Source organism: Heterodontus francisci, chromosome 3 (assembly GCF_036365525.1).
Source record: "Heterodontus francisci isolate sHetFra1 chromosome 3, sHetFra1.hap1, whole genome shotgun sequence".
Taxonomy (NCBI): Eukaryota; Metazoa; Chordata; class Chondrichthyes; order Heterodontiformes; family Heterodontidae; genus Heterodontus; species Heterodontus francisci.
In genome coordinates this window covers 191596181-191612430 of record NC_090373.1, presented here as the reverse complement: position 1 = coordinate 191612430, position 16250 = coordinate 191596181, and the positions used below count along the sequence as shown (strand labels likewise).

The window sequence follows — 16250 nt, the reverse complement described above, 5'->3', positions numbered from 1 at the left end:
GCATATCCCCCCTAAACTTTTCCCCCCTCACTTTGAACTCGTGACCCCTAGTAATTGAATCCCCCACTCTGGGGAAAAAGCTTCTTACTATCCACCCTGCCTATACCTCTCATGATTTTGTACACCTCAATCAGGTCCCCCCTCAACCTCCGTCTTTCTAATGAAAATAATCCTAATTTACTCAACCTGTCTTCATAGCTAGCGCCCTCCATACCAGGCAACATCCTGGTGAACCTCCTCTGCACCCTCTCCAAAGCATCTACATCCTTTTGGTAATGTGGCGTCCAGAACTGCACACAGTATTCCAAATGTGGCCGAACCAAAGTCTTATACAACTGTAACATGACCTGCCAACTCTTGTACTCAATACCCCGTCCGATGAAGGAAAGCATGCCGTATGCCTTCTTGACCACTCTATTGACCTGCATTGCCACCTTCAGGGAACAATGGGCATGAACTTCCAAATCTCTCTGGACATCAATTTTCCCCAGGACTTTTCCATTTATTGTATAGTTCACTCTTGAATTGGATCTTCCAAATGCATCACCTCGCATTTGCCCGGATTGAACTCCATCTGCCATTTCTCTGCCCAACTCTCCAATCTATCTATATTCTGCTGTATTCACTGACAGTCCCCTTCACTATCTGCTACTCCACCAATCTTAGCGTTGTCTGCAAACTTGCTAATCAGACCACCTATACTTTCCTCCAAATCATTTATGTATATCACAAACAACAGTGGTCCCAGCACGGATCCCTGTGGAACACCACTGGTCACACGTCTCCATTTTGAGAAACTCCCTTCCACTGCTACTCTCTGTCTCCTGTTGCCCAGCCAGTTCTTTATCCATCTAGCTAGTACACCCTGGACCCCATGCGACTTCACTTTCCCCATCAACCTACCATCGGGAACCTTATCAAACGCCTTACTGAAGTCCATGTATATGACATCTACAGCCCTTCCCTAATCAATCAACTTTGTCACTTCCTCAAAGAATTCTATTAAGTTGGTAAGACATGACCTTCCCTGCACAAAACCATGTTGCCTATCACTGATAAGCCCATTTTCTTCCAAATGGGAATAGATCCTATCCCTCAGTATCTTCTCCAGCAGCTTCCCTACCACTGACATCAGGCTCACCGGTCTATAATTACCTGGATTATCCCTGCTACCCTTCTTAAACAAGGGGACAACATTAGCCATTCTCCAGTCCTCCGGGACCTCATCCGTGTTTAAGGATGCTGCCAAGATATCTGTTAAGGCCCCAGCTATTTCCTCTATCGCTTCCCTCAGTAACCTGGGATAGATCCCATCCGGACCTGGGGACTTGTCCATCTTAATGCCCTTTAGAATACCCAACACTTCCTCCCTCCTTATGCCGACTTGACCTAGAGTAATCAAACATCTGTTTCTAACCTCAACATCCGTCATGTCCCTCTCCTCGGTGAATACCGATGCAAAGTACTCGTTTAGAATCTCACCCATTTTCTCTGAGTCCAAGCATAACATTCCTCCTTTGTCCTTTAGTGGGCCAATCCTTTCTCTAGTTACCCTCTTGCTCCTTATATATGAATAAAAGGCTTTGGGATTTTCTTTAACCCTGTTTGCTAAAGATATTTCATGACCCCTTTTAGCCCTCTTAATTCCTCGTTTCAGATTGGTCCTACATTCCCGATATTCTTTCAAAGCTTCGTCTTTCATCAGCCGCCTAGACCTTATGTATGCTTCCTTTTTCCTCTTAGCTCGTCTCACAATTTCACCTGTCATCCATGGTTCCCTAATCTTGCCATTTCTATCCCTCATTTTCACAGGAACATGTCTCTCCTGCACGCTAATCAACCTCTCTTTAAAAGCCGACCACATATCACATGTGGATTTACCTTCAAACAGCTGCTCCCAATCTACATTCCCCAGCTCCTGCCGAATTTTGGTATAGTTGGCCTTCCCCCAATTTAGCACTCTTCCTTTAGGACCACTCTCGTCTTTGTCCATGAGTATTTTAAAGCTTACGGAATTGTGATCACTATTCCCAAAGTAGTCCCCTACTGAAACTTCAAACACCTGGCCGGGCTCATTCCCCAACACCAGGTCCAGTATGGCCCCTTCCCGAGTTGGACTATTTACATACTGCTCTAGAAAACCCTCCTGGATGCTCCTTACAAATTCTGCTCCATCTAGACCTCTAACACTAAGTGAATCCCAGTCAATGTTGGGAAAATTAACATCTCCTATCACCACCACCCTGTTGCTCCTACAACTTTCCATAATCTGTTTACATATTTGTACCTCTATCTCACGCTCACTGTTGGGAGGCCTGTAGTACAGCCCCAACATTGTTACCGCACCCTTCCTATTTCTGAGTTCTGCCCATATTGCCTCACTGCTTGAGTCCTCCATAGTGCCCTCCTTCAGCACAGCTGTGATATCCTCTTTGACCAGTAATGCAACTCCTCCACCCCTTTTACCTCCCTCTCTATCCCGCCTGAAGCATCGATATCCTGGGATATTTAGTTGCCAATCGTGCCCTTCCCTCAACCAAGTCTCAGTAATAGCAATAACATCATACTCCCAGGTACTAATCCAAGCCCTAAGTTCATCTGCCTTACCTACTACACTTCTTGCATTAAAACAAAATGACTGGGTGGATGTAGGTAGGATGTTTCCCCTGGCTGGTGAGTCTAGAACCAGAGGACATAGTCTCAAAGTAAGGGGTAGGCAATTTAAAACTGAGATGAGGGGGAATTTCTTCACTCAGAGCGTGGTGAATCTATGGAATTCTCTACCCCCAGAAGGCTGTGTAAGTGATTTCTACTGATTAGATAACTGGATACTAAAGACATCAAGGAAGATAGATGAGGGTAGTGCAGTTGATGCGGTCTGCATGGATTTTAGCAAGGCTTTTGACAAGGTACCACAAGGCAGATTGGTTAAAAAAATAAAATCCCATGGGATCCAGGGAAATGCAGCAAGGTAGATACAAAATTGCCTCAGTGGCAGGAAACAAAGAATAATTGTTGACAGGTGTTTTAGCGACTGGAGGGCTGTTTCCAGTGGTATTCTGCAGGGCTCAGTACTGGGTCTCCTGCTTTTTGTGGTGTATATTAATGATTTGGACGTAAATGTAGGGGACATGATCAAGAAGTTTGCGAACGACACAAAGATTGGCCGTGTGGTAGATAGCGAGGAGGATAGCTGTCGGCTGTAGGAAGATATTGATGGTCTGGTCAGATGGGCAGAAAAGTGGCAAATGGAATTCAACCTGGAGAAGTGTGAGGTGATGCATTTGGGGAGGTCAAACAAGGCAAAGGAATACACGATTAATGGGAAAATACTGAGAAGTATAGAAGAAGTGAGGGACCTTGGAGTGAATGTCCACAGATCCCTGACGGTAGCAGGACACGTTGATAAGGTGGTTAAGAAGGCATATGGAATCCTTTCCTTTATTAGCCGAGGTATAGAATACAAGAGCAGAGAGGTTATGCTGGAACTGTATAACTCATTGGTTAGGCCACAACTTGAGTACTGTGTGCAGTGTTCTGGTCACCTCATTACAGAAAGGATGTAATTGCACTCGAGAGGATACAGAGGAGATTTACGGGGATGTTGGCAGAACTGAAAAAATGTAGCTCTGAGGAAAGATTGGATATGCTGGGGTTGTTCTCCTTGAAATAGCGAAGGCTGAGGGGAGATCTGATTGAAATGTACAAAACTTTGAGGGGCCTGGATCGAGTGGAGGTGAAGGGTCTATTCACCTTAGCAAAGAGGTCAGTGACTAGGGGACATAGATTTAAAGTGATTGTTAGAAAAATTAGAGGGGAGGGGAGGAAAAGTTTTTTACCCAGAGGATAGTGGGGGTCTGGAACTCACTGAAAGCGTAGTTGAGGCAGAGACGCTCAACTCATTCAAAAGATGTCTGGATATGCACCTTAAGTGCCGTAATTTGCAGGCTTGCGGACCAAATGCTGGAAGGTGGGATTAGAATGGGTGATCATTTTTCAGCCAGCAGGGATATGATGGGCCAAGTGCCTTGCTGTGCCTTAAACTTTCTATGGTTCTATATGGAGGTAGCATCGGAAAGTGACGTTGAGGTAGATGATCAGCCACAATCTAAATGAATGGTGGTGCAGGCTCAACGGGCTGAATGGCCTACTCCTGTTCCTGTGTTCAAACTAAGTTTTGCATTGAACTAGTTAGGTGATGTTTGGACAGATGACCTTGGTCAAAGAGGTAGGTTTTAAGGACCATTTTAAAAGAGGAAAGAGAGACGGGGGTTTCGGGGAGGTACTTCAGAGTTTAGGGCCTAGCCATTTGAAAGCACGGCCATCATGGGCAGAACAATTAAAATTATAGATGCACAGGAGGCCAGAATTGGAAGAGCGCAGAGATCTCAAAAGATCGTAGGGCTGTATGAGTGTTTACATTCGAAGATACTTTCCACCCTCTTGATAACTGCCTTTTACAGCTCGTAGCCAGTCCTGCTGTAGCTTTAAGTTATGAGTAGACAGTAAATGTTGAACTAAATCCAGCTAACCACCATAAAATGTGACATCTTACCCTTTAAATAAGTAAGACTCAAATACACCATGTAAATACACCATTGTTGGGGTTGGGTAGAAGCCAATTAAAATGACCCTTTTGGAATTGTTTCAGAACATTTTTTTAAAATTGATTTCTACTGATAGATTTTCAGATTTTTCTGTGGTTGATCGGGAAAGAAATAATTTTGTTCTTTCGAAAGCTTGAACCTTGCAAATCCTGAGATGTGTGTGCATCTCTCTGCTGACCTCATCACATACCAGCTGGTGTATGCACGAGACGTGCAGTGACATCACTAGCACATGCATCCCAGGACCCGACTTTCAGTGCCAAGTTCCAGAGATGAAGCACATAAGTTCACTTAAGTACGTTTATTTAAATCCTTTCACAACCCTCAGGATGCCCCACAGTTGATGAAGTGCATTTTTAGTCACTGTTGTAATGTAGGAATGTGTAGTCACCATCAGTCAGTGTAACCATTGAAAGAATTGACTAGACCATGAGGTGTATGGGATGACAGTCATCTAACTAAAGAGGGGAAGCAAACACCTAAAAACATAAAGGATATTTAGGAATAGTCTCTGGTCGTCTTTATGTTTCGTAATGTTCAAAACTGATTTTTTTTGGCTTTTGCAGATTTTTCTCTGAAATTACCACTTTCTGAAGTTCTGTGGTTTCCATGATTTTCTGCCAGTTTTTGACGCCTAACTAAAACTGAAAAAAAACCTTTAAAAGCTTTTTGGCAATAAAACTTATTCTCATTTCTCCCCACAATGCAGTCTGAATACAGCACTGTGAAATTAAGGGTGCTCGTAATGTGTTTTTTAATGAGTTATTTTAGATTTTCTTGCCTGAAACCTCTATATACTGTTTGCCAGCAAGAAAATGAGGAGACAACACACTGCAAGGCATCGATCAGTGTCCCACATGACTGATGGTTTATACTCAGCACCTGCCACAGTGCACAACCATTCTTCAACCTATAGCATCGCCCTGTGGTTTCTAAGTCCAGGTCATTATGTAAATTAGAAACAGTAGTGGTACCAGTACTAAGCCCTGAGGCACCCTACTCAGTACTTCCCCCACCACCCATCCATTCTCCCATTCCTCCCAAACAAATTGGATAGTTAACCCATGTTTTTACTATAAGGCATGATAAAAAGAACAAAAATGGAAAGTTAGTGAGAAACACATTTTTAAGCCAGTAATCAGAAAGATAAGTGTTTAATGCAATTTACCAGATGGGAAAAGGGTGACAAGAGGGTTGGACTCAGTCAAGAAGCAGTTTGATGTGAAGTTGGGAGAATTGGGCACCAGAGACACAAGTCTCTTTGGGTTGAATGGCATTTTCCTGTCCCTAACTCTGCTACTGTCTATACTAACATATGGGTATTGCTTGGCTGAACTCTTTCCATTTGGCTGGTTACAAGGGCCCTCTTCTGAAAGGTTTCTGTTGCTTAAAAATATAGAACATAGAACAGTACAGCACAGTACAGGCCCTTCAGCGCACGATGTTGTGCCGAACCTTATATACTTATATACTTTTTCTTTGTTTTTTGTTCCAGCAAATTGCAAGACGGTGAGAAGAGAAACATGGAGCTGCTTACTGAGATTGAAAAACTCAAGAAGGACATGGAGGAAATAAAAGCAGAAAAGGGTATGGGCAGACAGGGCACAGACCTTAACTGTGCTTTTGTCATCCTTCTTGAAGAAAGTCGAGACCCACAATCTTTTTGTATTTCTAAAATTATTAAAATTAAACAGTGGTGCCAAGGCAGTAGTCTAGATTCTGGGATACTTTATAACTCATCAAAATTGGTAATGGTTGAGACTTGCACATTGAGCTGGTGATGGTTGAGGGTCACATGTTGAGCTAGGAACTGGAATTGATGATGGTTGAGCCTCATTTGAGCTGGTAACTGGAACTGGTGATGATTGAAACTCGCATGTTGAGCTGGTAACTAGAACTGGCCATAATTGGTCACATGTTGAGCTGGTAACTGGAATTGGCGATGGTTGATGGTCACATGTTGAACTGGTAATTGGAGTTGACAATGGTTGAGCCTCATTTGAGTGGTAACTGGAATTGGTGACAGTTAGGACTCGCATGTTGAGCTGGTAATTGGAACTGGTGATGGTTAAGGATCACATGTTGAACCAGTAACTAGAATTGGCGATGAATAGTCATATGTTGAGCTGGTAACTGGAATTGGTGACAGTTGGGACTCATGTTCATGTCACATATTTAAATGGTAATGATTTGGTGATGGTTGAAGTAACTGTGAATTCTTAAAAAAGCATTCATAAATATGATCGGTTCGTGGGTTCAGTAAATTTCCATCTTGATGACAGTTAATGTGCAACTAGAAGAATTATTATAATTTTTATTGGCTTTGCAACAGGCTACCTCAAAAGACTTAGCACTCGCCCATGCATGATCCTAATAAGGCTTGAATGTACCCTCTCAAATAAGCACCTATCATTTGGTACCCCCACTTTGCAGTAAAGGTGACACATTTAAGGAATTGGAGTCTGTTATTCTGTCACGCTTACGAAAGGACCAGTTATGAACTAAAGTGAACTGGAGCAATTCTGAACTGTAAAAATGAACTGGTGAATTTAACTCCAAAAAATGGACACACTTTGCTGCAGACAAGATGGAGTAAGAAGTCAGGTGACACCTCCTGTACTGCAAATCTACATCGTGACTGTTGGAGACTAAACCCATCATCATGTATGGACTAGTTCTGGGGAAGGCACATTAAAATGCTAAACAGACCATTCAGTGCTTAATGGCTCCTATCTTGAAGAATTGGTTTAACAAAGGCCTTCACAAACAGGGTGACTCCAGATTCAAAGCCAAGCTAATAGGTGGGACATAACACCACTTGAGCAAGTTTAGCCACATTCAAACTCTATGATGTAACAATGGCCCCATGTTCAAAGACATTGTATGAACACACCAGCGGAGAGCATCTATGGTCACCTGACCGAAACCAAACTTGATCAGGTTTTTCCCTTTAAAACAAAAAGGGATTTCTCTGCAGAGAGAGAGAGAAAGCCAGCAGCTGACTGATCCATTCCAGCCAAGAAGAGAACCCTACCTGTAACACCTTTGAACCACCGCAACAGAGACTGAAAAAGGTGACCTTGAAAACTTTCCATCTGAGAAATTTTAACAAGATTGTCCACCGATTTTGACTGAGTCTTAAAGGAATCCGCAATACTTAATTGAACCAAGAAAAGGAACATCGGGCCTACAACGCTGCTAAAAATTCCTCCCAGAAAACCAAGAAGGAATCGAAGTGAATTCTTTTTACAACAATCAGACTTAAATGCATGCTATCCTCTAATCTCTTTCTTTTGTTGTGTGTGTGAGTGGGTGAGGTTGTGAACATTTTCAGGTATTGCTTAACAAATAATTATCTTTCTTTTTAAAACTACAAGGAAACCTGTCTGTTTATTTGGTCCTTAAAATACTCAGGGACTAAAACACTTTTTTTTTAAAAAAAGGAAACACTAACTGCAGTCAATTTAAAGGTGAAAAGTGGAAGTCATCCACACCACCTCCCACTTGTCCAAGACAGATTGGGACTCTTGAGCAGGGATTTGAAACTATGATCAGACTGAACAAGTAATTTGGAAGCGGGAGGAAAATTGATCCATAAAATTGTAAAAATTAAATAAGCAGGTTTTTTCAGTTGTGAAGAGGACATAAGGCTACAAAGGGCTAGGTTGAGTGCTTCCGGGAGTGGAGCGGACCTGTGGGGAAAATGCCGAGCAAGAGAAGAGGATAAATTAAGCCTGGGAATTGAGGTCCAGTCACTTACCTTCGGGAGCAGAGCAGAGAGGGGCGGACCTGTGGGGAGAACGACGAGTGATCAGGTTAGTACTACTAAAGTGTGTTTTTTTTAATTAGTGTAATTTATTGAGGACTTCAGATTGTAGTGGGTAGTGTTTGGAGTAAACAAGGCCCCTAGCGTAATTAGTATTTTTTAATTAAAGGGAGTAACTAAGTCATCTAAAGGTAAGTCATGGCAGGAGAGCTCGCACCCATGATATGCTCCTCCTGCGCTATGTGGGAAATCAGGGACGCTTCCAGTGTCCCTGACGACCATGTGTGCAGGAAGTGTATCCATCTGCAGCTACTGGCTTCCCGCATTACGGAGCTGGAGCTGCGGGTGGATTTACTGTGGAGCATCCGCGATGCTGAGGACGTCATGGATAGCACATTTAGCGGGGTGGTCACACTGCAGGTAATGGCTGCACAGGCAGAAAAGGGATGGGTGACCATCAGGCGGAGTAGTAGGCACAGGAGTCTCCTGTGGCCATCCCCCTCTCAAACATGGCGTCTTTTAAGATGTATCTAGACAGATACATGAATGGGCAGGAAGAAAAGAGATACAGAACCTTAGAAAATAGGCGACATGTTTAGAGAGAGGATCTGGATCGGCGCAGGCTTGGAGGGCCGAAGGGCCTGTTCCTGTGCTGTAATTATCTTTGTTCTTTGTTTTGTTTTTAAACAGATATATCACTTTGAATACTGTTGGAGGGGGGGGGATGGCCTCCCAGGGGAAAGCAGCAGCAGCCAAGTTAGTGGCACCACGGATGGCTCTGCTGCACAGCAGGGGAGGAAACAGACTGGGAGAGCCACAGTGATAGGAGATTTAATTGTAAGGGGAACAGACAGGTGTTTCTCTGGCCGCAAATGAGACTCCAGGATGGTATGTTGCCTCCCTGGTGCTAGGGTCAACGATGTCTCGGAACGGCTGCAGGACATTCTGAAGGGGGAGGGTGAACAGCCAGTGGTCATGGTACATGTTGGTACCAACAACATGGATAGAAAAAGGGATGAGGTCCTGCAAGATGAATTTAAGGAGTTAGGAGCTAAATTAAAAAGCAGGACCTCAAAGGTTGTAATCTCAGGATAACTTCCTGTGCCAGGTGTTAGTGAGTATAGGAACAGGAGAATAGACCAGATGAATGCGTGGCTGGAGAAATAGTGCAGGAGGGAGGGATTTAGATTCCTGGGACAGCGGGACCAGTTCTGGGGAAGGTGGGACCTGTACAAGCAGGGCGGGTTACACCCAGGGCAGGACCAGAATCGATGTTATCGCAGGGGCATTTGCTAGTGCTGTCGGGGAGGATTTAAACTGGAATGGCAGGGGGATGGGAACCTGAGTGAGGAGATTGAGGAGGAAGAAACAAAGATAGAAACGAAAGACAGGAAACAAAAAGACAAAAGTGGAAGGCATAGAAATCAAGGGCAAGAAAAAAATAGGGCCATAGTGCGAAATAATGCTAAGATGACTAAGAATGTTAAAAAGACAAGCCTAAAGGCATTGTGTCTCAATGCGCTGAGTATTCGCAATAAGGTAGGTGAATTAACCGCTCAAATAGATGTTAATGGATAAGATATAGTTACAATTATGGAGACATGGCTGCAAGGTGACCAAGGATGGGAACTGGACATCCAAGGGTATTCAATATTTAGGAAGGACAGGCAAAATGGGAAAGGAGATGGAGTAGCTTTGTTAATAAAAGAGGAAATCAATACAATAGTGAGGAAGGATATTAGCTCAGAGAATCCTGATATGGAATCTGTTTGGGTGGATCTAAGAAACACCAAGGGGCAGAAAACATTGGTGGGGATTGTATATAGACCCCCAAATAGCAATGGTGATGTAGAGGATGGCATTAAACAGGAAATTAGAGACGCATGCAATAAGGGTGCAACTGTATTTATGGGTGAGTTTAATCTACATATAGTTGGGCAAATCAAATTAGCAATAATACTGTAGAGGAGGAATTCCTGGAGTGCATATGTGATGGTTTTTTGGACCAAGATATTGAGGAACCAACTAGAGAACAGGCCATCCTAGACTTGGTATTGTGTAATGAGAAAGGATTAGTTAATAATCTTGTTCTGTGGGGTCCCTTGGGGAAGAGTGACCATAACATGATAGAATTCTTCATTAAGATGGAGAGTGAGAGAGTTGATTCCAAGATTAGGGTCCTGAATCTAAATAAAAGAAACTATGAAGGTATGAGGCACGAATTGGCTATGATAGATTGGGGAACGTTACTTAAAGGGTTGACAGTGGATAGACAATTGCTAACATTTAAAGAGCACATGGATAAATTACAACAATTGTTCATTCCTGTCTGGTGCAAAAATAAAACGGGAAGGGTGGCTCAACCGTGGCTTACAAAAGAAATTAGAGATAGTATTAGATCCAAGGAGGAGAAATATAAAATGGCCAGAGCATGCAGCAAACCTGAGGATTGGGAGCAGTTTAGATTTCAGCAAAGCGATTGATTAAGAAGGGGAAAATAGAGTATGAGAGTAAGCTTGCAGAGAACATAAAAATTGACGTAAAAGCTTCTATTAGATATGTGAAGAGAAAAAGATTCGTGAAGACAAATGTGGGTCCCTTACAGTCAGAAACGGGGAAATTTATAATGGGGAACAAAGAAATGGCAGACCAATTAAATACATACTTTGTTTCTGTCTTCACAAAGGAGGATACAAATTGCCTACCAGAAATGTTGGGGAACATAGAGTCTAGTGAGAAGGAGGAACTGTATGAAATTAGTATTAGTAGGGAAATGGTGTGAGGGAAATTGATGGGATTGAAGGCCAATAAATCCCCAGGGCCTGATAATCTACATCCCAGAGTACTTAAGGAAGTGGCCCTAGAAATAGTAGATGCATTGTTGGTCATTTTTCAAAATTCTATAGACTCTGGAACAGTTCCAACGGATTGACGGGTAGCTAATGTAACCCATTAATTAAAAAAGGAGGTAGAGAGGAAATAGGAATTATAAACTGGTTAGCCTGACATCAGTAGTGGGGAAAATGCTAGAGTCCATTATAAAAGATTATATAATAATTATATAATATATAAGTAATAGCAGAGTACTTGGAAAATAATGACAGGATTGGACAAAGTCAGCATGGATTTACGAATGGGAAATAATACTTGACAAATCTACTAGAATTTTTTGCAGATGTAACTGGTAGAATAGATAAGGGATGTGGTGTATTTGGACTTTCAGAAGGCTTTCGATAAGGTCCCACATAAGAGATTAGCGTGAAAAATTAAAGCACGTGGGATTGGTGGTAAGCTAACATGGATAGAGAACTGGTTGGCAGACAGGAAACAAAGAGTAGGAATAAAGGGGTCTTTTTCCGAGTGGCAGGCAGTGACTAGTGGGGTACCGCAGGGATCAGTGCTAGGACCCCAGCTGTTCACAATATATATTAATGATATAGATGAGGGAATTAAATGTAATATATCCAAGTTTGCAGATGATACAAAGTTGGGTGGGAGTGTGAGCTGTGAGGAGGATGCAGAGAAGCTCCAGTGTGATTTGGACAGGTTGAGTGAGTGGGCAAACTCAGTAACCTGTTCCCGCTTTCTCCCCGTATCCCTTGATCCCATTAGTCCTAAGATCTAACTCTTTCTTGAATATATTTAATGATTTGGCCTCAACTGCTTTCCGTGGTAGACAATTCCACAGGTTCACCACTCTCTGGGTGAAGAAATCTCTCCTCATCTCAGTCCTGAATGGCTTACCTCTTATCCTTAGACTGTGACCCCTGGTCCTGGACTCCAGGCCATCGGGAACATCCTTCCTGCATCTAGTCTGTCCAGTCCTGTTAGAATTTTGTAGGTTTCTAGAGATTCCCTCTCATTCTTCTAAACTCTAGCAAATACAAACCTAATCGACCCAATCTCTCGTCATACGTCAGTCCTGCCATCCCAGGAATCAGTCTGGATTTCTCAGAGGGCCGCGAGTCTTTGGAACTCTCTACCTCAATAGGCAGTGGAAGCAGAGTATTTTGAATATTTTTAAGGCAGAGGTCAATAGATTCTTGATCAGCAAGAGGGTGAAAGGTTATTGGGGCTCGGCGGGAAATTGAGGCTAAAATCAGATCAGCCATCATCCTGTTGAATGGCAGAGCATGCTCGAGGGGCTGAGTGGTCTACTCCTGCTGCTGATTCGTATGTTTGTATGTTCTAATATCCTTTTCTTCTTTACTGTACTAAAACACTTAAAGACAAGGCCACCTTCGACGCCGAAGCGTTTGTAGAGCAGGGAAAGGTATCATGGGCTGCCTTAAATCTATTAAGTGTTGAAGACTTAAAAGCTGTAGCTACCCAGGTGAGAGTAACTTTCAGACAGAAAGCAAGGAAACCGAGATCATTTAGAATCTAGCTAGTCATTTTAAACAGGCATGAATCTGAATCTGACAAAATAACCCTCGATAAAATCCTTGCCCTGCAAAAATTGGAATTGCAGTTTCAAAAGGAAAAAGAGGAAAGAAAGATGCAAAGGGGAAGATAGGTGAGATAGCTCAAGTTAGACTGCAAGCACAAGGTGGGACTGCCACCAGCAATTCAAATATAAACCCCAATTCTGAGCAAAACTTTGATATTTTGAGACACTCACGATTAGTGCCATAATTTAATGAGGAAGAGGTTGAGTCTTATTTTATCTCTTTTGAGAAAATTGCTACCAGGTTAAAATGGACAAAAGAATATTGGACCCTCCTTTTACAAGATGAGTTAGTCGGGAGAACTCGTGAAGCCTGCTCCATGTTGTCAGAAGAAAGCTCCTTTGATTACGAACAGACTAAAACTGCTGTTTTAAATGCCTACGAGTTAGTCCCTGAGGCCTATCAGCAAAAATTTAGAAATGCGAAAGAAAGACCTGCCCAAACCTTTATCGGATTTGAAAGAGTTAAACACATGACTTTCAAACACTGGATAAGATCTCTTAAGCTAGACCTCTCAAATGAGAAGTTGGGAGAGGTGATTCTATTAGAATTTAAAAATAGTATTTAGTATTATAGTATTAAGCAGGTAGGATGGGAGACAAGCCTGTGGTCCTAACCATGGTGATGGACCCCTCAAAGAATATCGTCATACGTGTGGCAGAAACAGAAAAACTTCGAGCGTTGGCAGGATTTTGTTTTATTTGGAAAGGTGTCCCCATACCCCTCGAATGAAACAAGCAAGTCCATTGTTATGCTCAGAGATACAGGGGCCACTCAATCCTTAATGTTGGATAAAGGCATGACCTTTCCACTGCTATTTCTGATGAAAGGTCACAGACCTGAAACATTAATGTTTCTCTCTCCACAGATGCTTCCAGACCTGTTGTCAGTTTCCAGCACTTTCTGTTTTTATTTCAGATTTCCAGCATCCACATTATTTTGCTTTTATTTTAGTTAAAAGCGAGTTCGCTAACACAAAAGTAACCTGTTTAGGACATATTGTAGGCCAAGGTCAGATGTTGCCACGGGCAGTAAAGTATAAGTCCTGGTAGATTTTCTGTTCCCAAGACTAAGAGAGAAATAATGCAATTCCTGGGGATGTGTGGTTCCTACCAAAAAATTTTCCCCAACTTCAGCAACCCAGCTGCACCCTTAACTGACCTATTAAAGAAAAACCTTAAGATCATGTGGTCAGAAGGGTGCCAGAAGGCTTTTGAAAAATTGATGGCAATTTTAACAAAGGAACCTGTATTGGCAGCCCCAAATTTCAACAAATCCTTTAATGTGGCTATTGACACCAGCGATGTAGGAGTAGGAGAGGTCTTACACCACCTCCAACATTCACTCCCTCCACCACCAATGCACAGTGGCAGCAGTGTGCACCATCAACAAGATGCACTGCAGCAACTCATCAAGGCTCCTTCGACAGCACCTTCCAAACCGTGACCTCTGCCACCTAGAAGGACAAGGGCAGCAGATGCACGGGAACACCACCACCTGCAAGTTCCCTTCCAAGCTACACACCATCCTGACTTGGAACTATATCATCGTTCTTTCACTGTTGCTAGGTCAAAATCCTGGAACTCCCTCCCTATCAGCACTGTTGGTGTACCTACACCCGAGGACTGCAGCAGTTCAAGAAGGCAGCTCACCCACCACCTTCTCAAGGGCACTTAGGGATGGGCGACAAATGCTGGCCTAGCCAATGATGCCCACATCCCATAAATCAATTTTTTAAAAACTCCACGAAGATGACTCAGGCCTCGAGGGGCCAATTGGCTATTTTTCAAAAAAAACTAAACATCAGTGCAAATGTTCAACAATAGAAAAGGAAGCATTGGGACTCTGCTCTTCAACATTTTGAAGTTTATGTTAGGATCATAGAAAGTTTAAGGCACAGAAAGAGGCCACTTGGCCCGTTGTGTCTGTACCGGCCGAAAAACGATCAACCTATTCTAATCCCGTCCTCCAGCATTTGGTCAGTAGCTTACGGCACTTGAGGTGCATATCCAGACTCCTTTTGAATGAGTTGAGGGTCTCTGCCTCAACTACCCTTTCAGGGAGTGAGTTCGAGACCATCACCACCCTTTAGGTGAAAACGGTTTTCCTCATCTCCCCTCTAATTTTATTGCCAATCACTTTAAATCTATGCCCCCTCATCACTAACCTCGCTGCTAAGGTGAATAGACCCTTCACCTCCACTCTATCCAGGCCCCTCAAAATTTTGTACATTTCAATCAAATCTCCCCTCAGCCTTCTCTGTTCCAAGGAGAACCACCCCAGCCTATCCAATCTTTCCTCAGAGCTGCATTTTCCAGTCTTGCCAACACCCTCGTAAATCTCCTCTGTACCCTCTCTAGTACAATTACATCCTTTCTGTAATGAGGTGACCAGAACTGCACACAGTACTCAAGTTGTGGCCTAACTAATGAATTATATAGTTCTAGCATAACCTCCCTGCTCTTGTATTCTGTACCTTGGCTAATAAAGGAAAGGATTCCATATGCCTTCTTAACCACCTTATCGACCTGTCCTGCTACCTTCAGGGATCTGTGGACATTCGCTCCAAGGTCCCTTACTTCCTCTACACTCTCAGTATTTTCCCATTAATCGTGTATTCCTTTGCCTTGTTTGACCTCCCCAAATGCATCACCTCACACTTCTCCAAATTGAATTCCATTTACCACTTTTCTGCTCATCCGACCAGACCATCATTATCTTCCTGCAGCCTACAGTTATCCTCCACGCTATCTACCACACGGCTAATCTTTGTGTCGTCCGCAAACTTTTTGATCATGTCCCCTACGTTTACGTCCAAATCATTAATATACACCACAAAAAGCAGGGGACCCAGAACTGAGCCCTGCGGAACGCCACTGGAAACAGCCTTCCAGTCGCTAAAACACCTGTCAACAATGACCCTTTGTTTCCTGCCACTGAGCCAATTTTGTTCTGAAGAAGGGTCACTGACCCGAAACGTTAACTCTGCTTCTCTTTTCACAGATGCTGCCAGACCTGCTGAGTGGTTCCAGCATTTCTTGTTTTTATTTCAGATTTCCAGCATCCGCAGTATTTTGCTTTCATTTTGTATCCAGCTTGCTGCATTTCACTGAATCCCATGGGATTTTATTTTTTTAACCAATCTTCCATGTGGGACCTTGTCAAAACCCTTGCTAAAATCCATGCAGACCACATAAACTGCACTACCCTCAACTATCTTGTTATTTCTTCAAAAAATTCGATCAAGTTGGACAAACAAGATCTTCCCTTAATAAATCCATGCTGACTATCATTGATTACCCTCTGCCTTTCTAAGTGACAGTTTATCCTGTCTCTCAGAATAGATTCCAATAATTTGCCCACTACAGAGGTTAGACTGATTGGCGTGTAATTATTTGGTCTATCCTTTGCTCCCTTTTTAAACAGAGG

General features: G+C 43.0%; 1 protein-coding gene across 7 annotated transcripts in view; it reads left to right on the top strand.

The window, feature by feature from the left end:
- The window catches only part of LOC137365491 (serine/threonine-protein kinase MRCK alpha-like), a 789178-nt gene that overhangs the window by 657687 nt on the left and 115241 nt on the right, over nucleotides 1-16250 (top strand). For all 7 annotated transcript variants that reach the window (XM_068027939.1, XM_068027937.1, XM_068027940.1 and 4 more), the window contains one exon: nucleotides 6103-6194. In XM_068027939.1, the coding sequence (XP_067884040.1) occupies nucleotides 6103-6194 (92 nt within the window). The remainder of the gene's footprint in view (nucleotides 1-6102; nucleotides 6195-16250) is intronic.